Genomic DNA, 22,716 nt, shown 5'->3' on the forward strand with positions numbered 1-22,716 from the left:
AAAAGGCATCCAAGGATCTTCCATGGGGAATCAGCGTGGGATAAACCATCCCCTGTCCCTTCAGTGGCACCTGGGGTGCTCTCCCAGCATTAGGACCAGAGACTGGTGCAGCCCATCGTGTCATGGTGGTCGGCAGGGCTGCCACCATGAGGACAGCACAGGGCTTCTCAACCTTTTTCAGCTGGCTGACCCTCTGCATTTTGCTCAGGGGGTTGAGTTTGTGTCCTGCTCTGTGGGGACTCATCTGCCCCACCTACGTGAGGAGTACCTTGCACCTCCTCTACCTTCTCGCATGGGTTATGGAAGTACAGGGTGGGGAAACACTGGGAGGACTCCCAGCCCAGCTTCCTCCTTTCCTTCTGCTTTATGTGGATGGAAAATGTCTTGGAAAGTCCTTGCTGCAGAGGAGGAATGGACAGGGTAACTGGGGACTGCCAGCCAAATGTCCGGGGCAAGCTGGGTGCTGCAGAGGCTCAGACGTGTGGAGAGGATCTAAGAAAGCAGGAGGGCATTCAGGGGGCACTGGTGGGAATATGAAAGCATGGCTCAGCAGCAGCTCGTGGAGGCTGGAGAACTCTCAGCTGGACGTTTCTGATGTCCTCTAAGCCTGGGCTTTGTCCTTTCTTCCAGCCCTTCTCCCCACCTGTGGCCCACACAGCTCTCCCTCCCTGTCAGCATCTTAATTGATCTTGTTGTTCACAATCCCCCCCTCCCCAGTGCTCCATCTCCAGCTGTGCTTAAACAGAACAAAATCTCTTCCAATTTCCCTGCCGCTTAAAAGAAAATTGAATCCTTTATCTGCAAGAGGAGAGGAAAACTGCAAACACAAGAAACAGTAAAGAGTTAAATAATCAAAGCAGATGATTCCAAATTGCCTGGAAAGTTAAACATGAATGGCTTGGCTTCTTCCTGCGTGCTCCTTGGGTTTTTACAAGTATAAAAATATGCTTGCACTCCTTGTTCCCATTAAATATTCTTATCAAGCCAGCTCTGTAAATAAAGGGAAGGGGAGGAGGGAGTTACCAGGCATGATTGACAGATCTGAAGTCCTCGTCTTTCTGTCAGGGCCCAGTGCTCTTTGGCTGTGTTTATCTCTTTAATCTAAATATCAATCCGTGAGACCGAAATGGGGTGGAATAGGAATCATGACAGCCCGAGAGCTGAGGAGAGAGAGAGAGAGAGAGAGAATTATTGCAGCTTCTGCAGCCTCTCCCTGTCCTGATGGAGCTGTCAGGAAAAATGCACAGCTAGAGCAGAGGTGGGAAAACAAAACAAAATCACAGTCTGGCCCCTTCCCCCTGCCCAACCGAAAAGAAAAAAAAGGAAAAAACCCAACTGTGAGAGGGGAAAGAAAATCAGGAAGCAAATGCAGCCCTGCTCCTGTCCAAATTGCACAAGCCAGGCAGCAGGATTCCCCCCCATGCCTCCCACTCTTCCCAGTAGGAGATGGGGTTGGGTGGTTTTCCTTTGCTGCTGGCTTTGCCTGGTGATTTGGGATGTGGCTGAGAGTTCAAGGGAGAAGTTTTCCCAAGGTGATGCTCTTTGCCATGTGAACACCCTGGCCTCACACCTCCTTCTCAGCAGTCCCTTTAGGGCCATCACTGTCTTCACCTTGATGCATCCTCTCCCAGACTCCTCATGCTTTTACACCCACAGAGTTCCTATGGAGCCAACACTCCTGTGATTTTAATCTGTTTTCAAAGCTGCCCTCAGCCCCCACATCTCTCCCAAAGCATCCAAGGCTGTTTCCTCGAGCAAAGGGCTCCCATGGGAATCGGCACCCAGGGGTTGCTGCTGGCTGAGTGACACTGTGACATGGGCATTGTCACCCCTGGACAGATGACCTTGAGCTGCCCCTGGTGCTGCTGACGTGCTCAGGTTGGTGTTAGAGGAGGGTAATTTGCCTGAACTGAGCGTTTAGGAACCATTAGATGTGCAAATCAGTTGGGTTTTGCCATTCCCTTTCTCCAGCTGGAATGCAACATGTTTATGTCCATCTCTGGGACCTGTTCAGCCCATCCCTCCTCCTTTGTTTTATCCCCCCTGTGCCTGCTGGGCCTCTCACCTGCGTGAGATGCGGTTGCAGATGGTGGGTGGCGTGATCGGCTTCCCAGAGCTCTTGCAAAACACTTTAGTGATCCTTGAGAATTTATATTTCTTCCACCAGACTTTGACCTTAATTTCTTCCATTTTGCTGGGCTGTAAAATTCATTAGAGACCCAACAGCGAAGGGATTGAGATGTCAGGCCAGGCAGTTGTGGTGTTATTTAATCGCTGAGATGTGCCACTTGCCATTTAGGTGGACAACAGGAGAATATGAAATCAATGCGCTTCATTAGCGGAGGACTTGCACCCAGCTCCAGTAAAACCCGTGGGCATTTAAATGGTCTTGGGTGTCACCAGTGAAAATCCATGCTGGAAGAGCCTGTTTATCTCACTTTTGGGCCATCTTCTGTCACCTGGTGTTTTAAAGCCCAGTCTCCAGCCATTCCAGCAGCCTGGCTACAGTAAATCACTGCCCGCTAAATCACGGCTGCCCAGGCAAGTGTTAACCTTGCCTGTGTGGAGCTGATGTTGCAGGGGCTGCTGTTATAAAACACAATCAGGAAGGCTCTTGTTTTCCCCGGTGGCTGGCAGAAGAGGTGGGGAAAAGCTCTGCCATTCCCAGGGGGGTTGATTGACTATTTTTCCCCCCTAGCCGGGTTCAGCGCAGCCCTCCGGGGTCATTAGCGCCGATTGAGCTGGCTGGCCCTGGGCAGGGTTTGGAGCCGCTGGGGAAGCAGTGGCAGGCCGGCACTGCCTTGATTCCCCACTCCCTCTTTCCCAGCTAATCACTGGAGCCACTGGGCTCCCGTGCCAGCCAGCCACCGGCTCTGATTGCCACCTCCCGCCGGGCAGCCTCTCTGTAAAAGCCTGGGGGAGACCACGGCCGGGCCAGGCAATGCTGACAAAAGAGCTGTTTTCCGACTAAAGTCATTCCATAATAACTTTAAGTAGGTTTTCCATTGGTTTTCCTTTCGGCTTTTGCAGCCCGGTGATTGCATCTCATGGAAGCCCTTGGCCCTTCACATTTGTCTCCTCCAAATCAAAATCAAATCCCAATCCCAGTGGCTACCAGCAGTTAGCTGTTATTCCCCTGGGACCTGAGCTTGCCTTGAGGAAGGAATGTTTGGGTGGCTGCCTACTTAATACATGCAGGTTTTGGTGGCTCCAAAAATCAGTCGGACACCAGGGCATGGCTTCCCACCCTGGAATTCCTGTACCACAGTCTGAGCAGCCCGTGGCTGTCCAAGTCAGCCCCAAGCAGCAACTAGATCTGCCTCGCTTTCCTAGAAAAGAAAACAAACAAACAAACAAAAAAAAAAATAGGAAGTAGATGGGAATCCTCCTTCTGTTTGCTTTCCCAAGCCCCAGGCATCTTGCTGGAGCAAGCCAGGGGAGCAGGCATGGACAAGGCTCTGCCCGGTCATTCCAGTAACCTGACAGCTTTTTGACGTCCTGTAATTGCTTTCCTGCCACAACTCTTTTAAGCAGAGAGCTCCTGGCCAAAGCAATTTGTTCCCCATCAATTTTTATTTCCTGCTTTGTGCATGTGAGGGAGGGAAAACAAAGAGGGCGAAGGAGAACAAACAGAGCTGGGACCTGCTCCGGTAGGAAAGGTGGGAAGGGTTTGGCTCTTCAGCCAGGCAGGACATGGCAGCCCTGATCACCATTCCAATGAGCTCTGCTCACCCCTGCACCCAACTTCCAGCTGCTCATCCCTGTCTGACAGTTTTGGGAGGAGGAGTGCCATCCCAATGAGCTCTGTGGGGGATCTGAGCCACCTCGAAGGCTCTTCTTGGTTGTTTAAGCCCTCCGACTCCTCCTGCCGTGCTCCCCGAAGCTGCTGCGAGTAGAGTTAATCTCCGGCAGTTTAAGGAGTCGTTGAGTGGGTCTGGCGGATGATGAATGTCGAAACCATTACCGGGTGAAGCTCCATGGAGCTGTTTAAAACTGAATTCTCCCATGTAAATTTCTGCTCCATCAATCCTGATGACATGTCAAACATTGCTATTGTTTCCTGAACAAATTGGATGACATGCCCTTTCCTGCAGAATTGCCCACGAGTGCAGAACTGCTCGCCAGCTCCTCGCTTTTGTCTCTGCTGGCCTGTGGGTGGGGAAGGGTGGATATGATGGCCCTTGGTGGGACAAAAGGAGACATCCCAAATATTTGTGCTTGGGGGATGCAGATGGACAGAGAGCCAGGCCGTGAATATTTTTGTGTGATTTGTGTGCTGGGTGCCCACATCATGCTGCAGCAGAGTAAATTAATCCTTTGGGTTATCCAGGCTTCCTCTTCTTGCCACTCTCACAGAGTTTAGCTGCACAAATGTGGGATTTTTTTAGAAATGGTCTGTGCTGGTGACAGCTCATAAAAGTACAGATGTGGACCCGCGTTTTCATCCTGCCCTTTTGCAGGCTCCAGTGGGCAAATCCCGCTTTAATATTCCGGGCAGGAGAGGAGAGCCGTAAAAGCCATTTGATTGCTTCTCCAGGTGGAACCCCGAGAAACTTCCAGCCAGATGCCTTTCCTCCCCGGGCTGTGGGGATGGATGCTTGCATGCTGGCGGGGGAAATGAGTCAGTGATTGGGAAAAGCCACAGGAAAACAGCTGGCACCCCGGGATTGCTGACAGCTCGGTGGGGTTTGGGGTGCTCCGCAGGCGTGTGCTCTCTCACAGCCCTCGGCATCGCTCTGCAACGGGAGTGTGCATTGCCTCCCCGGGGGCTTGAGCAGCTGAGCATCCTTTTTTACCCTTAGAGGGGAAAAAGCTTGGTAATGCAGAAACAGGTGAAGATCCCAAATTAAATATGCTGAGCGTGCGTGGTTTGGTTTTTTTTTTTTTTTTTTTTTAGCATGTTCCCTGTCACGCTCAACTAACCTGCTCCATTGCCCAGCATTATCTCCATGATGCTCCGTTGCCAGGAAAGCCATCCAGCCGGCCTCACCTTCCACCTCTCTGGTGTAAATCAGGGACATTAATTAGCCTGGCTGGTGAGGTGGCAGATGGGGCAGAATCAGGCTGCCTGTCCTCCTGGCTCCTCTGGAGAGAGGGGCTTTTTGCCTCACTGGCACTTTTGATGTCATCACAGCTTGTGGTCCAGCCACCCTCCTGGCTCCCCTCTCCCCAGGGCTCCCATTCCCTCCTCACTAACCTTGTTTTAACCTTCCTCCTTCCCTGTTTGTATTTTTTTTCCCCCTCGTCAGAAGAAAATTACACTTTCCCAGTGTTGTCTGTCACTGCAATAAGCACTTACGAGTGCAATTGTATGGGGCCAAATGAAGGGAATTCATTTTGCCCGTGCTTTCTGGTACTGTCAGACCCCCTGTAAATCATTATCTCATCACCAGCCCATCCAGGTGCATGGAAAATGCTTTTCTGGACTCTGCTCTCGCACCAGCCACTCAGGAATGAATAGAACTGAGGGATTCACAGCAGTTGTGGGCACAGAAGTAATGGATAGGAAAAATCCTGGCTGGAGGTTGAGGGCTGGCAGTGCTGAGGGTGCTCGAAGCGCTCAAGGATTTCGGGGAGAGAGGACCCAAAAAAGGGGCTGGTGGCAGGTGTTAGGATGGGGGATTAACCCCAAAATGAGTTGGCTGAAGGATGCTGGTGTGGGCAGATGGTGGGTTGACCCCACTTCTCTCCAAGTGTTTCCATATGGAAGAGTTGCCACACTCTGCCTGGGATGGAGCACCTCCATGGTTGTGCTCTGGGAGGGAAGATGGACCTCAGAGGGACTTGTCCCCCAGGAGTGGGTGCTGCTCACTCTCTGGGCATCTCTCCAGGCAGATTTCTGCAGATTTGTTCCATTTTACCCAACACACTTCCAATGCCCACAGAAAGGAAATCACATTGCAGCAGTGGAGAGGAAAATCAGCAGAATCAGGAGGTCTGGAAGGCTGGATCCTCCAGAGCACCCTTCGGCTGGCACCAAGCAGCAGGAGTTCACTTCTCAGCCTGGGAAAGTGTCTGGGGAGAAAAACTTAAATAATCCTCTCTGGTTTTCCTGCCTTTTGCTCTGTGTCACCCCGTGGTGTGGCAGGGGAGCAGCACATGGGGGTGAAGCTGTGCTCAAGCTCCTGCTCTGCTGTCAAGGGTAATCAAGGCCATCGATAAATCAGGAAGGTTTCAGGAACAGGCCGTGTTCCATGCCACTCCTAAAATACCAGCCTTTTCCTGGTATCTGCACATAAAATGTGTCTTTGACCCTGCTTCTTCACATTCCTGTTGGTCTCTAAGTAATCCAGACAGGACTCAATTTAGAAAATATACTGGGGGAGAAAAAGGATATTTGGGGGATTGCATTCTGCTTTCCTCACCTAAAAATAAAATTTTCTGTCCCTTTTTCCTGCTGCCACTCATGCATATTTTATATATTCATTAGAGCAAAGACTTTAAAACACAAATAAATCTTGCTTTGCTCATCCAGAGCTGACACAGTGAGTTGTGAACACTTTCCCCAGAAGGTGCTGGTCATTTAGCCGTGACCAGCCTGCTCCAGCTCCAGCAGCTGCTGGTGGAGTAGATGCATCCCGCAGCATTCCGAGCCACTCCATCCATGGGAATACAGCAGATTGCACCCCCAGAAGGGCTGTCCTTTTGGAAAGCTCACTATTCCTTGCTTTTCCAGGTCTGTATTTTTACCTGGGGCACCATTCTGAAATGTGATGGATTTTTATTCCTCTACTCTTGTCGTGGTTTGACATTGGCACCCACGAAAGCCATTCACTCACCCTCCCCTGCCACAGCTGGGCAGAGGAGAGAAAAAAAATTAACAAAGGGTTCACGAGTTGAGATAAGGACTGGGAGAACACACTCCAAGGGGAGGTGCAAAGTGAGTTTATTGCTAATAAAATCAGAGGAGGATATTGAGAAGTAAAGTAAGCCGTTATAAACCACTTTTTCTTCTCCCCAAACCCTCCCTCCTTCCCACTGACAGAACAGGGGACAGGGTGTGGGGGTTTGGGTCAGTTCATCAATTAAGGTTTTCTTCTTCTTGGCTCAGGGAGAGGAGTCCTTCCCAGTAACACCATGGGGTCCCTCCTGCGGGGGACAGTTCTCTGTGAACTTCTCCAGCATGGGTCCAAATGTCATGAGCAGCACTCCTGCCATACCTGCTGCAACCTGAGTCCCTCCCACGGGCACACTGTCGTCCCCCAACTGCTGCAGTGTGGGTCACCCTTCCATGGGGTGCAGTCCTCCAAGGACAGGCTGCTCCAGCCTGGGAGCAGGGCCCTTCTCTCCATCGGGCCTCCCACTGGAGCACAGCCTCCTCCAGCTGCTTTTCTTCTTAAATCTATCATCACAGAGGCATTACCATCATCTCTAATTTTTGGCCAGCAGCATGTCCATCTTCAGAGCCATCAGGGGCTGGCTCTGCCAGACATGGTGGAAGCTTCCAGCAGCTTCTCACAGAAGCCACCTCTGTGGCCCCCTGCTACCAAAAACCAGCCCCTGCAAGCCCAACACAACTCTAGATTGCGCAGGGAAGGATGTGAGCTGCGGCTGCAGAGTCCCAGCTTTCTGTCTTCCACAGGGTCAGGAAGGGTGGCCCTCAGGAATTATCCATGGAGACTTTTATTTCAGGTGTGCTTCCCAGGTTAGCTTAGTGTGTCAGGGGTAGTAAGTAGGTGTAACATTTCCCACTGCCAAAGGTTTTGGGAGCAATGCTGAGGAATGTTGATGGAGGGCTGTTAGCCAGAGCAGGCTGGGAGCCAGGGATGAGCAGGGGAGTGCAAGCAGCCCCTGCCCTGCAGCTCTTGAGGGATAAATGGCAGCACAGCAGGTCTGCAGAGCTGTGTTCAATGCAACGTTTCCATAAATGCCTTCATTTATTAATTACATTTTACGTTTTCCAGGCAACTGACAATGATGTGGGCACATATGGGAAAGTCAGTTATTTCTTCAGCGATGACCCTGACCGGTAAGTGTGACTGACTGGCAGGAGTTTGAGCCTCCAAAATCCTCTTCTAACCCCACTGGGCAGTCACAGGGCTACAAAAGGCATTGGTTACATCCTACCTGTGAAATGCCTTATGATCCCCTGTCTGTGCTGTCTCCCAGAGGTGTGAGCTCAGCACATGCCTGGTGCTCAGCATGTTTAATTGCTTTGCAAAGGTGGGACCTGCAGGCACCAGCATTGCTTGAGACCAGCAAATGGTTTCACAGCGAGTTGTCAGCCCTGGAGCAACACCTTTGGTGGAAAGTTGGGGAACATACATGGGCTGCCCAGCAGAGCAGATCTGTGGGCCTCTGCACCCGTTTTCTCTGCCTGTAGAGCAGCACTGAGGGTTGCTCACTGCTCAGCTCTGTGGGGCTCTCAAAGGTGTTCTGGGACCTAATATCCCCCATTAAAAAATCGTGAACTTCACGCTGTCAGGCTGCTGCCTCTCCAGCGTGTGGTCACCAAGGCTTTTTCCCTTTCCTTTGCTGTCCCCTCAGTTTCTCCCTGGACAAGGACACGGGTGTGATCATCCTGACAGCTCGGCTGGACTTCGAGACCACGCAGCGCTACACCCTGACCGTCATCGCCCGCGACGGCGGCGGGGAGGAGACGACGGGGCGCGTCAGGATCAACGTCCTCGACGTCAATGACAATGTCCCCACCTTCCAGAAGGAGGCCTACCTGGGGGCCCTGCGGGAGAACGAGCCCTCCGTCAGCCAGGTGGTCCGGCTCCGGGTGAGGGACTGCCGTGGCTCCTCCGCTTGGGATGTGCAGGAGGGAGACAGGAGTGGGTTAGAATCACAGAATGGTTTGAGTTGCAAGGGAGCTTAGAGCTCAGACAGTTCCAGCACCCTGCCATGGCTGGGGACATCTTCCACAAGACCAAGTCGCTCTAAGCCCCATTCAGCCTGGCCTTGAACACTTTCAGGGATGGGGCAGCCACATCTTCTCTGGGCAACCTATGCCAAGGCCTCACCACCCTCACAGGGCAGAATTTTTACCTGATATCTAATCTAAACCTCTCTCTATGAGTTTAAAATGATCAGTGCCTGTGATGGGTTTAACAAACATCTTTTAGAGCAGGTCCCAACAACCAGTTTCCCTCTTGCATGAGAGAAGCAGGCGAGAGGAGGCTGGTTTACAGATTCCCTCAGGGCCCTTGATGGGCACAGCTCCCTCCATCACTTTTCCAGTCTCCTTGGGCCCAGCCTACACCTCCCACCACCTCAGCTCTCCCTGGCACAGCTCCCATGCCCATGTATTCCCTCTGCTCACACCCTAGGCATCTGATGAGGACTCCCCTCCGAACAACCAGATCTCCTACAGCATCGTGCAGGCGTCTGCCTTCCGCGACTACTTCGACATCACGGTGTCAGAAGGGTACGGAGGTAGGTGCTGGTCCTGGCACCACAGGGGCACCCCTGAGCCTGCCACATCCTGCTCCCCTGACCCCCCCACTGTGCATCCTTCCAGTGATCAGCGTGAACCAACCCCTGGACTACGAGCAGGTGGCCAACGGGGTCATCTACCTGACGGTGATGGCCAAGGACGCCGGCAACCCGCCACTCAACAGCACCGTCCCCGTCACCATCGAGGTGTTTGTAAGTGCAGTGCCTGGCATTCCCCTCGTGCTTTCCCTGCAGTTGCTCCACAGCAGTGCTATTAATCCATCAATAACCCAACAAGACTATTAATTAATCAATAACCCAACAGGACTATTAATTCGTCAATAACCCGACAAGACTGTCCCACCCCGTGGAGGATGTGTATGAGTGGGTTCCCATTACATGCGTCTCGTGTGTGTGTGTGTCGTACGTGTCTCATGCCACAGCTAACCACGGGGTGAGGAGCAGAGCAGGAGCGGTGTGGAAATCCCTCTGGAGGAGGGGTTTCTGCTGGGAGACGCAAAGCATCGCAGCGTTCCTCGGGAAGATCAGATCGGCGTGTCACTCTGAGGCACATCGTGGTTTGAGGGTGTCTGCAGGGAGGTGTCAGTGATGGAGACAGTTTGGTTGATAACGTGTCAGTCTCGCAGCTGTGGGATCTCTGCCTGGCTGACGGCAGCGTCAGTCTGGGAAGGTGGAGGAGATAAAGCCAACGATGCTGTGAGAGGGGAATGAAGTCCCACGAGCATGTCTTGCCTTCAGATGCCTCACCATGCTCGAGAGAGGGAGAGCAAGGCAGTGCCCAGGGAGTTAGTGGTGGTTAAATTCATCCTTCCCACACTGGGCTTTCGACAGCGTAAACACCTGCTTTTCAAGACAACACTTGAGTGGGTCATCTCCCCAGGTTGGGTCTGTACGCTGGCAGGGTTTAAGTAGCTGTCACTTTTCCCGCTCTCAACCAAAGGGAATTTCTCTCAGCTGGAAAAAGAAAAGAAATAAAAGCCAAAAACTAAGAAGAAAATGAGGGGGAAGTGTTTTGTGACGGCACTTGAGGAACAAGAGCTGTGAGAAGGCAGAACCAGAGCGAGTGTGGAGGGAGGTGATTTTTTTTTCATCCTTTGGTTGTTGGTTTTTAATAAAGAAGTCAAACTCGCCTTGTAGATTTCCCATTAGGGGACAATACGCTTTTGTAGAGGGAGCGCCGAGTCAGAACTAATAGTGCGCGCCGCGCCAGGATCCCAGGAAATAGCACCGCTAATAAGTTTCTGCCTCACTCCCTGCCACTGACGCCCTGCTCAGGGCGATGAGCCGGCGGCTCGTGGCGTGCCTGTGCCTGGAGGAGAGGGGTTGTGTGCTTGGCGTGAGCGTGGGCCCCTCTCAGCATCCTTGGAGGTGGCCTGGAGGGATAGGACAAGGGGGATCAGCTTCAGACTGGAGGAGAGGGGAGGTTTAGGTTGGATATTGGGAAGAAATTCTTCTCTGTGAGAGTGGTGAGGCCCCAGCACAGGTTGCTGAGAGGAGCTGTGTGTGCCCCTGAGTCCCTGGCAGTGTTCAAGACCAGATTGGATGGGGCTGGGAGTGACCTGGGATAGTGGAAGGTGTCCCTGCCCATGGCAGGGGGTGGGAACTGTCTGAGCTTTAATGTCCCTTCCAACCCAATCCATTCTCAGATCCCATGATACAGTGGCTGTCCGAGGGTGAAGTTGTAGGGAGGAAGGCTAAGGGTCAAGAGAGCATAGGAAGCTGGTTTTAGCTGGTTAGGTGGATATTGTCTTCTGTGGGAGTGGAAGAGTGCCAGGTTCTGTCTGGCGTCGCTGCGGGTGCCTTGGGGAGCTTTGGAGCTCCTGTGGCTGAAGTGGGAAATGTCCTTCTCGAGTAGGAGGCAGGTGCAGGCCAGCTCTGGCCAGGTGGAGAGCCAGCCAGGAGCAAACCCTGCCTCCTTGGGATTAGGCTTGCCGGGCCGTGGCCTTGCTGAGCACGGCCTGATGATCTCAGGAACATTAATGACACCACACAACATCTGCTCTGGCTCGTGTCCACCCAGCTGGAGCCCCAGCTCAGCCCCATCCAGCTGCACTCAGCCTCTCCGTTGCCTTTAACCTGCCCAGGCCTCCTGGGTTTGACCTGGATGAGCTTCACCAATCCCGGGGAAGAGGAGGAGGAGGAGGAGGGATGGTGAGGACATCACCAGGACAGGCAACAAGTTCCTCATTACCCTCAGAGGACATGCCAGCAAAGCTGAGTGACTCAAAGGCTGATTAAAGACCACCTGCTGACAGAAACTAAAGCAGAGGCTGGCAATTTAATTGCAGCATGATGGGCATCGTTGGCACGTGAAATTGCTTCAAATCTCAGGTTCCGTGGCAGCAGGAGCAGCTGAGCCTGCAGGTCCATCAGTGGTCTCCAGGTAGAAATCGTCTCCAGGGCAGCCTCAGGGAAATGGAGAGGCCCATAACGGTGTTTTAATGTCCTGGCAGCTCCGTCCTTCCCTCCATAGGCAGTTGGGTTTAGTTCATTTAAGGCAGATTCTTAACCATGTTTAAACAGCATTTAAAGCCCCCTGGGGGAGCTTTAAACCAGTCCAAAATCTGTTTTGAGGTATGTTGCAAGCAACTGCTCCTGCCTGGTTTCTCCGGGACGGCCGTAGTCCCTGGCAAAGACAGGCTTGGAGGGAGCACTTTGAGATGCAAACCAACTTCCCCCGCAAAAAAAAATGCTATGGCTGCCCTCTGTGCAAGCACCCACAACATTCCTCCTCTGGAAGGAAGGCATCCAAAGCTCAGCAGCTCCCCTGGCCAGTCCAGTTTGCCTCATGACCTTGTGGCCGGGGTGACCTGGAACACTGAGCCACCCCTGTACTCCTCAGGGAGGGAGGATCAGGTCTGTGCACAATGCTTCGTGCGGTGCTTCATGTGGTGCCTGAGGCTTCCCAGGCTCGTGGTAGAGTCAGGAGCAGCTCAGAAGATGCTCCTCTGTCGGTGGTGGTGGTTCCTCAGCCCTGTGCTGGCTGGTGAGGTGATGGGGTACTCAGTACCATCCCCACGGCAGGGCTCAGCAGAGTCACTGGCAATCATCTCCCCTCAGCCTCAGCTGCCTCCACAGTGGAACCCTGTGCTCAGCCCCCCAGTGCCTCCCCCCAGGGCCACCTTCCCCTCGCTGGCATCCTAAACTGGTCACACCTTGAGATGCAGCCACCCAGGAGTATCCCCATACCAGACTCTTGGAGCTGCTTGACCATTTTGCCTTTTTCCCAAGCAGCCTCTCGACCTTCTCTTTGCTTCAGGATGAAAACGACAATCCCCCCACGTTCAGCAAGCCCTCCTACGTGATAACCGTCATGGAGGACATTATGGCAGGTACAGGGCACACCCCTGCTCCTTCTCTGGGCTCCCAGGAGGGCCCTGAGTGGGGTGGGTGATCCCTTTTGGGGAGGTAAAGCCTGGTAAAGTCTCATAGCTGTGGGGCGTGGGGGTTTGGCCACTTTGTGCACGTGTAGGAGAAGGGACCCTCTGTCTGGGTGACTTGCAGGAGCAGTGTGAGGGCACAGGGCAGTTCTGGCTCATCCCAGTCCTCATTTCTGCCTCCCCCAAGGAGCCACAGTGCTGTTTCTCAATGCCACCGACATGGACCGGTCCAGGGAGTATGGGCAGGAGTCAATCATCTACTCCCTGGAAGGCTCCTCGCATTTTCGGATCAATGCTCGCTCAGGTGAGCCTCTGGATGTGCTCTGCCCTTTTCCTTTCAGTTCCCTCTTTCACCCCCACCTTTCCCTCCTCTCCCCCAGTCAGCCTGCTTAGGAGTCCCACAGTTTGAGGGATTCACCAGATTTCAGGCACTACCATTTGCTCAGTCACCCTGAGAGCTTCAGCTTCAGCAGAGGCATCCATGGAAACTCAGCTCCTCAGCCTAGGGAAAGGCTTGGCTGTGATGGTTCCTGTTAGTTCAGGAGCTGCCTGATCCAAAAAAAAGCTGCTTTTGGATCCAAAAAGGGGCCCATTTGTGTACCGCCCTGACCTTGGTTTTAACTGTTTCTTTTTTAACCTTGTCATCTCCTGTGGCTGCAGGAGAAATCACCACGACATCTTTGCTGGACCGGGAGGCCAAATCCGAGTACATCCTCATTGTCCGGGCAGTGGATGGAGGCGTGGGGCACCATCAGAAGACAGGCATTGCTATGGTGAGTGTGGGAAGAATTCCCATCTCCTTGAGCCACTGGTGCCCACCTGGGACTGTGGAGAGCTGCAGTGTTTCATTTTTGCTGTGTGAAGAGCACACGATGGTTCCCGCCCTCCACGCCACCCCTGCTGTGGCTCCCAGAATGACTGTCCAGGTGGTGTAGACCTTGAAGTCAGCTTGCTTTCCTTGGAAAACCACTCACACAGGAGGCACTTGACTTTCCAGAGCCTGTGGGTGTGGTAATGAGTCCTATTTCACCTGCAGAAGGCTCCCTTTGTTCCTCTTGAGAAGGGGTTTACTCGGAGAGCTCGCAGGTACACGTGATTATTCCTTAGTCTGCTCACACGCTGCCCGGGTCAAGGGTTTCCAGCCAGTCTGGAATGCCTGTGCTCCTGGGAAGGTTCTGGTGGAGCTGCACCTTGAAGCCTTGTGCTTTGCCTTGCCCTTTTCAGGCCTCAGGGAACCCAAAGCCCACAGGAAATACCAGGAGATCAAAAGCCAAGGATACATCCTTGATGGACTTGATGACCTTAAAGGTCTTTTCCAACCTTAGCTATTCCATGATTCTCTCTCACTGCTCATGGCATCCCATTTCTTTGGACATTCATTCCTTTGGATGCTCCTGGGATGCTCGTTGGGGTTGCAGGAGAGATGTCCCACAGAACACAGGGCGATGCAGAGAAATCTGTGGTTGTGCTGAGGAATAGCCCTAAAATAATTGTCCCTCTTGCTGAGGGGCCATCAGACTGGAAGCTCCCTATGGGACCTCCCAGAGATATGTGATGGCCTTGGCTGGGCACCAGCATGGACTGTGCAATGCTGAGATCTCCTCTGGGGCTCCAGTGGGATTGTGTTCTCCTATTAGCCTTGCTAAAAGACAAAACAAGGGGGGAAAAGGTGCCTCCTGATCCCTAAAAAGTTAAAGAATATTAAAACTCAGTGAGACTAGGGCAGCAGAGTATGTTTGTCTGCTGGGATATACACCTGGCACTCAAAATAATAATTTTTTGATCGTGAATAAAGGTCCATTCAGGGGCCTTGCAAGGTCCCCAGGTGATGTAAAGCACACGAGCTGCTCGGAGTAGGGGTGGGCCAGCAATCTTCCCCAGGGACCACCGTGGTGCCTTGGCTTGTCCCCGGACACTGCGCTGTCCAGACTGGCCTCTTCTACCACGGGGTGGCACCAGCGGCTCAGCCTGGTGTGACAGCGGGACACGGCGGAGTGGGAGCAGAGAAGATCCCAGGAAAAGCCTCCACTAGGACCTGCTGCGGGATGGGGGCTGCCAGGAGCTCCCCTGGAGCTGCAGCCCTTTCCCTCAGACACCTCCCCACAGGCTGGGTAGAAATGGATGCTGTGGGCAGGTGAGAGACTGCCAGGATGCATCCCACAGGCTCGCTGCTGTCGCTGGGATGCCATTTGTCACGCGGAAAATGAAGACAGGTGACAGGTGAAAATGAAGACAACTTCAGGGCACCATCCTCGCCCCTGCTCTCATCTTCACATCTCCCACCCCCTGTGTACCATACCCTCTCCTGATTTCTCATTTATTCTTGGGGTTTTTTTCTGTTGCTTTTTACCAGCCACTAAGATTTTTCCTTCCTTTCCTGCCACATTCCGACTGCATCGTCTCCCCCACTGATTTTCATCTCCCTTCCAGCGAAGGAGATGTTTGAAGACACACCTTGTGCCCTGTGGTTGTTCTTAACTGTGGTAAATACACAGGAACAAAACCCAGTTCAGCTATGCCCAAGGAGCCTTGGCTGCAAAGTTGCAGGATGTTGATTTTCTTGCAGGTTTTCCCTCCAGAGGGTGAGCACAGCATCACAAAACCATAGAATAATTCAGGCTGGAAAAGGTCTCTAAGAGGATCAGGTCCAGCCATTCCCTCAGTCAGCGCTGCCAAACCCAGCACTAACCCACGTCCCCAAGTGCCACAACTATTAAATCCCCTGAGGGATGGTGACTCTGCCACAGCCTGAAGCACATGTTGGGTACATCCAGGGGACATTCCACGCCTCAGGATCCTGTGCCTCGTGCAGCAGCTCTGCTTCCTTGCTCTCTCACAGGTGAACATCACGCTGCTGGACATCAATGACAACTACCCCACCTGGAAGGACGAGCCATACTTCATTAACCTGGTGGAAATGACCCCCCCCAACTCGGATGTCACCACGGTACGTGTGAGGCAGGGTGATGGTTGTACCAAGGGCTGGCTGGAGCAGGGGGTCAGCTCCAAACGGGTGTCACCAGTGTCACCTTCGGTCCAGCGCCATCTTGCAGAATTCCATTTAAAAGTTTACTCCTGAGTCTCCCTGCTGCTGACCATCCCCTGTGTTACTTCTCCCTGCTGGGAAATTTTTTTTCTCCTCTCCAAATTGTGTGGATTTTGGCCAAATCCTCCTTTTCTTAGCCTCGCCTGTGACCTCCTTCAAGGACCTCTCCAAGAGACTTTGATTTACAGCCTTTCAAGTCCCTCTGGCAAAATAAAAGAGAAGAAGAGGGGGAGGCTTCTATTCCATCATGCCGAGAGAAAAATGACGGGAACAAAATAGAAAATAAATGAGGGAAAAGTGAAGAGAATCCACAAAATCATATAAGGAGGAAGTCTGCAGAAAAAAAAAAAAAAAAGGATTTTTTTGAAGGGGGAGAAGGGTCTGGCAGTACTGCCCGAGCCAGAGCACAGTGGTTTTCTCTCCTTCAGCCCTGCTGCTCAGTGCCAGCTTGAAGTCATCTTGCCTTTGACAACCCAATTAGTTGCTGGGAAAATAATTATTTTGTCACCGATCTGATGTAAATTCAGCTGCAGGACGAGCAGCAGGAGCTGGGGAAGTTATGAGGGCAGTGAAATCGGGGTGTTTTTAATGTAAATGTCCCCTGTAATTAAAAAGGTCACAGGGAGAGCAATAAAGCACAAAATATATGGCATGTTGAACTCCGCCAAGGAATTATTCCCAGCATTCCTTATGTGACAGCACAAGTTCCTCAACATGCCTCTTTGTCCCATTTACTTCATTTTTCCAAAGGGTCCTCTCTTTTTTAGCTGGTTTTATTCAAAAGGAGGAAAACCCAGTTTTGATTGCTGCGCATTTGTGTCTTGTCATGCCATTACCTCCTGTGCTCACAGGACAATTTTGGGGAGATTTAACACCACAGCAGAGGTCTCGAGGGTGCAAAAACCCTGCAAATGTCATGAAAATACAGAGCTGGATGGAGGAAGAGCTCCTTGCTGCTGCTGGTGCAGGGAGGCCAAGCTCGACAGCAGCAAATCTCCACGGGGACTCCCCACGGGGGTGAATTCCCAGCACTCTCCTGTAATTTTGTGCCGTTCCCCCACGGCAGGTGGTGGCTGTGGACCCAGACCTGGGGGAGAACGGCACGGTGGTGTACAGCATCCGGCCTCCCAACAAGTTCTACAGCCTCAACAGCACCACGGGCAAGATCCGCACCTCGGGCGTGCTGCTGGACCGGGAGAATCCCAACGCCCAGGAGGCCCAGCTCATGCGCAGGATCGTGGTGTCCGTCACCGACTGTAAGCTTCCATCCCACGCTGGTTGTTTCAACTGTTGAGCTGAACCTTCCCCGGCCTGATTTTGCCTTTATGGCAAAGTCTCTTCCAAGTTTTCTTCTCTCCAGTTTTGAGCAGGAGTGTTTCTGAGGCGAAAAAATGGGAGTAGCTTTAAACCTGCTGCTAAAACAAACTAAAAACGCCTCAAAATGTGAGCGCAGTCATTCATGTAGCACCCCTGAGAATGAGCCTGAGAGGCAGGAACTCTCCCTCCCCCTCAGCTCTGCTCCATTGGCATCTCAGAAAATCAATTGAGCAGGTGAGGGAAACAGAGCTGATGGGCTTTTCTCTGGAAATATTGCCATAGGGAAACTTTTCATAGGAAAAAAGACAGATATACAAAGATAATTCTTTCTTTTCAGGACAAAGGGGAATGGTTTTAAACCAAAAGAGGAGAGGTGGAGATTAGATGCTGGGAGAAAATTCTTTACTAAGAAGGTGGTGGAACAGGTTGCTTAGATAAGCTGTGTCTGCTCTAACCCTGAGAGTGTCCCAGGCCAGATTGGAGGGGGCTTGGTCTAATGGAAGCTGTCCCTGCCCATGGCAGAGGGTTGGAATTAGATTATGTCTAAGGTCCCTTCCAACCCAAACCATTCTGGAATTCTAAGCGTCCACTGGTGGCAGATCATGCATGACAAATCAGGGCCGTCACCCCATCCTGCACTGCCGTCTGCATAGCGGGTGAGGGTTCCTTTTTAGGGGAAGGGGGTGGAAGCAGCTCAAGCGTTAACCTTGCGACCCCATTCCTGGCCTCCACAGGTGGGAGGCCACCCCTGAGAGCCACCAGCAGTGCCACAGTTTTTGTCAACCTGCTGGACCTGAATGACAATGACCCCACTTTCCAAAACCTGCCCTTTGTTGCTGAGATCGCCGAGGGCCTCCCCGCAGGCTCCTCTGTCTTCCAGGTGAGCGTGTCCCACTGCTGCCATTCCTCACACTGGGAGCTGCTGCCGTGGCTTCTGCAAAGCGGGCTAGCGACACATCCTCTCTGCTCTCTGCATCTTCTCCATCTCCTCCATCCTCTCCATCTCCTTCTCGGTGCCATCCTCTAGCAGTGGAACAGGGGGGATGCAGAAGGGGTTGAGCATTTTACTCCGTGGGCTCACTCTGGGTAGGGAGGATCCTGCAAGGCCATTTCATCCCTGCATCCCTGGGGCCAGAGGCACTCGGGATTTCTGTACCATGACTTCCACAGCCAGGAGATGATCAGGGTGCTCTTTCCACCAGGTGGTGGCCATCGACCTGGACGAGGGCCCCAACGGGCAGGTGTCGTACCGCATGCAGGTGGGGATGCCCCGCATGGATTTCCTCATCAACAGCACCAGCGGGCTGGTCACCTCCACGGCCGTGCTGGACAGGGAGAGGATCCCCGAGTACTTCCTGAGGGTGGTGGCCAGCGACGCCGGCACGCCCGCCAAGAGCTCCACCAGCACCCTCACTGTCAAAGGTGGGTGCAGCAAGACCCCACGGTGACAAACCTCACTGGAGGAAATGCAGGTTCTATAGAAGGCTCACCGAGGCCTGGAAACAGGATCAGGTCTGGCTTTGTGCCGTAGGGATGGCTCCGTCCCCACAGGCTCCGTGTCTGCTATCAACACACTGCAGAGATGGGGAAAAATGTGGTGTTTCTGGCAGGGCCCCCAAAATTATCTTTTTCTCCATTCCCCCATCCCCATGCACATTCAGCATGTGATTCCCATCAGCTGCATGCCTGGACAGCCCACGCAAGCCCGGTGCAGAGCTGGAGCCTTATTGCAAGGCCTGCCTTTAATTTAATGCCTTGCTGTTTACTGGCTTCGTGCAAGTCTAGTGCTGAAAAAGGATAAGCACCATCTGGAAATAAACTGACCCTGGATTGTCCTCAGGCCTGAGTTTGGAAAAGAAGTTCCTGGTCTCTGCCATGCCCCAGGAAATACTGAGCTTATATTTAAGGCCCAGATTTTCCTTGGAATGGGGATGGAAACAGGCTCGGTGAAAATAGTAACTTCACTTTCAGTGATGTAATGGGTTTTTGCCTGTGAGGAGGGTGATCTGTGTGTGTCAGAGGCAACCAAATACAGCCTACAGCCGCTCTGCAGGCACCCCCACTGCACAAATGGCAGGGAGAGTCGGGCAGAGCATTCCCTGGGATGCTGAGAGCAGCAGGCAGGAGGTTTGGGAGCCCAGTCTGGCATCTGCAGGGGGGGCAGCCCTGGCAGCAAACTCAGCTCTGCTCTCCCTTTTCAGTGCTGGACGTGAACGACGAGAACCCCACCTTCTTCCCTGCTGTCTACAACGTGTCCCTGCCCGAGAACGTGGCCCGGGATTTCAAAGTGGTCCGGCTCAACTGCACGGATGCCGACATCGGGTTGAACGCTGAGCTCAGCTACTTCATCACAGGTGTGAGCCCCATGCCAGAGTGGGAACTTGGGTTGCAGGAAGGCACAGGCTGCCCCAGACCTCGGCCAGGGCGTTCCGCACTTCAGTGCTGCCTTTCCCAGCCCCTCCAAACCTTGTCCGGCATCGCCCTCTGCTGAACAGCCCCGCTTGGCTCCCGGCCACGCTGACCACTCTGCTGACCCTAGAAAAGCCTGAGGATGGGCAGGACACGGCTAGGGAGCAAGGGCTGGGGTGGCTTTCATCAGTGTTTAATGTTGGAAGGCATAAATGGAATTTTGGGGCATTTTCGTAGCCCCGGGGGCAGGTGGGGTTGGGTGGGCAGCAATGCCAGCCAGGCAGTGCCCGGCTCGCCCCACAGCTGCAGCACCTGCAGCAGGAGGCTGGGGAATCCCCTGGCCACGGTTTGACTTGCAAACTGCACACCGAGCCCTCAGGAAGAGGGTAAAAACAGAAGTGTCATTTTTCCCACAATAGCAGCCTGCTGTTCCAGCCCCTCCAGCCTCTCCGCAGGTGAAACGGGGTGTGTTATCTCACAGGCACCATGGCTCACGTGCAAAGTTACCCCAGTTTGCTTCAAAGCATTCAGGAAATGATCCAGCTTTTCCTATGGCCATTGGATGTTTCCTGTGCTGTGAGGCAGGGGGAAAGTGCTCTGCCAGGGACAAGACACAAAACCATCCTTGCACAGCTGGGCTGACCCCATGCCCAGGCCACAGAATCCAAGGAAATGACCTCAACTTGCTCCAGAGAAGGTTCAGATTAGATATTGGGAGAAATTTCTTCACTGAAAGGGTAGCCAGGCGTTGGGACAGGCTGTCCAGGGATGTAGTGGATGCTTCATCCCTGGAGGTGTTAAAGCTCGGCTCAGACAGGGCTTGGAACAGCCTGGTCTAGTAGGTGTCCCTGCCCACGGTGAGGTGTTGGAACAAGCTGACCTTTAGGGTCCCTCCCAACCCAACCCAACCCAACCCAACCCAACCCAACCCAACCCAACCCATTCCAGGTTTCTATTCTACTTGTGCTTTGCTGCAGGTGGGAACCAGGATGGCAAATTCAGCGTCGGCTTCAGGGACGGCGTGGTCAGGACAGTCGTGAGTCTGGACAGGGAGACCGTGGCATCCTACACACTGATCCTGGAGGCCATTGGTAAGGATTTCCCAGGGATCCCACTGCCACACAGCCACCTGTGGTGGCCGTGCACATTTCGAGCTCCCTTGCAGGCGTGTCAGAGGGGCAGCAACCTCGGAGGCGCTCTCCAAACCAGAGCCCGTGCCTGGTGTTAACACTACACAGTCCATGTGAATTAATATGTCCCAGTTCCATCATGACTTTTGCAGAGGGTGTATTCTCCTCTCAGCTTTGCCCAGACCCAGGGCTCTCCCTTTCACTTGGGGAAGGCAGGCCCCCTGTTCCTGAGAGGTTTCACACTGTCCAGGGCAGCCCTCTACCCAAAAATGCCAACGCCACAGCATCGTTCCCCTCCTGCCATGCCAGCCCTTGGCTCTGTGGCTGCTGATTAACCCTGAGCCACCTGGCACAGGCAGAGGGTCCGTGTGCCAAACTCAGCTTGGCTGTCATCCCCAGAGCTTTATAATGATGTGCCTGTTCACAGATGGCTTGGATGTCCCTTTGGAAAGGAGAAGTAAGTGGCCTGGACAGAAATGTTGGGGGCACGGCATAGCAGGTGCCACAGGGGCTGCAGCAGGGATGCTGCACTGCCTGGGCACACAGGACCGGATCCCAAGGGGCAAAGGGTCTGTTGTGCCCCTCCCATCAGTGGATCACACTGCCTGTGTTTTCCCAGATCCCACAGGCTCCCAGCTGGGTGGGCATAGTGCTCCCTGCAAATCAGGCATGTTGAAAAATCCAACCCCAATGCATGCTTCCCAGTGCCTCATTCTTCCTGGCAAATCCAAGAGCTGTGCTGCCATGTCCTTGTCTACTGAACATTGACGCATCCCGGTGCTCTTTGACTGTGGGCTGAGCTGCAGCTATGGAAGATTCATCAGGCTGTCTTCATCTCCTAAATCCCTGGCCTCCAGCAGTCCCTTCACTTGGTGTATGGAATTGCAAATCCTCTCTAATGATCACTTGCATTTCCAGCCTCACTAGGCTCCATGGCAGAGCTTGGGAGTGGTTTGACCTTTTCTTTCGAAACAGGAAGGGAAAATCAAAAACTAGAAACCCATGGTTCAGTGTGGGATTTGAAAGCTGCAAAAAGATGAAATGTTTTCCTTTAGAAATCCTGATGCTGTTATTTCAGCAGCCACGGGCTGAGCACCACCTGTGCAAAGAGGAGGTGACTGAAACTCCCTCCCTCACCTTTCTGTCCCTACAGACAACGGCCCCACCGGGAACCGGCGCACCGGGACTGCCACCGTGTACGTGACTGTCCTGGATGTCAACGACAACAGACCCATCTTCCTGCAGAGCAGCTATGAAGTCAGCGTCCCCGAGGACATCCCGGCTGCCAGCAGCATAGTGCAGGCACGTGGCTCTTCCCCTGGGACCCTGGGGTGGGAGGTGGGGGTCCCCCACTAACTGTGCCCTGACCATGAGCTGCTGGAAGGCCAGGGTGGGGATTTTCCGGGGATTTTCCCTCCCTGTCTGTTCCCTCGGGCAGGGCGAGATGTGTTCTTGCTCATCCACTCCTCTGCTAGTCCAGGCTGTGAGTGCCAGGGAGAAGGCAGCAAAGAACAAGGGAAAATTAAGAAACTCACCCCATTTCTGCAGGGCTGAGAGGAGAAGAGCCAAGCCCTGTGCTGGCGAGGCCACTTTGGCTACATCCCTGCTTTCTCCCTCCTCCCAAGCAGAGATCTCCATGGGGAGGGAAAAGAGTGCCTGCAAAGAGATGCTCGGAGAGGGAGAAAAGCATTTGGACTTTGCTTTCATTTTTGTTCCTCTTTGAGGGAGCGGTGGGCAGAGCTGAATGGCTCAGTGAGCACGGAATGAATGCAGGCATTCACACAGGCTTCCAGCATCCCTTCAAACCCAGGGCCCTTCTGGAGCGGGCACCAAAGGCTCTTTGCAGAGGGCCCTGGGAAGGCTCCTCCTGCCTTCAATACCTCTGCCGGCCCAGGGAAAGGGACAGCTTTGTCCCTGGCTGTGGCAGGCAGGATGAGTCACCGGCTGAGAAGAAAGGAGCCTTTTGCCTCCTGCAACAAAGTTTTGCTGGGAGCCATGTGTCTGCTCCGGGGGCCGGTCCCAAGGGATCCTGTGG

At 53.3% G+C, this 22,716-nt stretch overlaps 1 protein-coding gene across 1 annotated transcript in view; it reads left to right on the forward strand.

Moving 5' to 3' along the window:
• CDH23 (cadherin related 23) overlaps positions 1-22,716 on the forward strand; it is a 189,188-nt gene that overhangs the window by 120,185 nt on the left and 46,287 nt on the right. The window contains exons 14-27 of the mRNA XM_053949428.1: positions 7,905-7,969; positions 8,488-8,725; positions 9,273-9,378; positions 9,464-9,591; positions 12,659-12,731; positions 12,967-13,083; positions 13,440-13,552; positions 15,619-15,726; positions 16,892-17,081; positions 17,877-18,022; positions 18,345-18,564; positions 19,344-19,496; positions 20,529-20,642; positions 21,835-21,983. Of these exons, the coding sequence (XP_053805403.1) occupies positions 7,905-7,969; positions 8,488-8,725; positions 9,273-9,378; positions 9,464-9,591; positions 12,659-12,731; positions 12,967-13,083; positions 13,440-13,552; positions 15,619-15,726; positions 16,892-17,081; positions 17,877-18,022; positions 18,345-18,564; positions 19,344-19,496; positions 20,529-20,642; positions 21,835-21,983 (1,920 nt within the window). The remainder of the gene's footprint in view (positions 1-7,904; positions 7,970-8,487; positions 8,726-9,272; positions 9,379-9,463; positions 9,592-12,658; positions 12,732-12,966; positions 13,084-13,439; positions 13,553-15,618; positions 15,727-16,891; positions 17,082-17,876; positions 18,023-18,344; positions 18,565-19,343; positions 19,497-20,528; positions 20,643-21,834; positions 21,984-22,716) is intronic.

Source organism: Vidua chalybeata, chromosome 8 (assembly GCF_026979565.1).
Source record: "Vidua chalybeata isolate OUT-0048 chromosome 8, bVidCha1 merged haplotype, whole genome shotgun sequence".
NCBI classification, from domain to species: domain Eukaryota; kingdom Metazoa; phylum Chordata; class Aves; order Passeriformes; family Viduidae; genus Vidua; species Vidua chalybeata.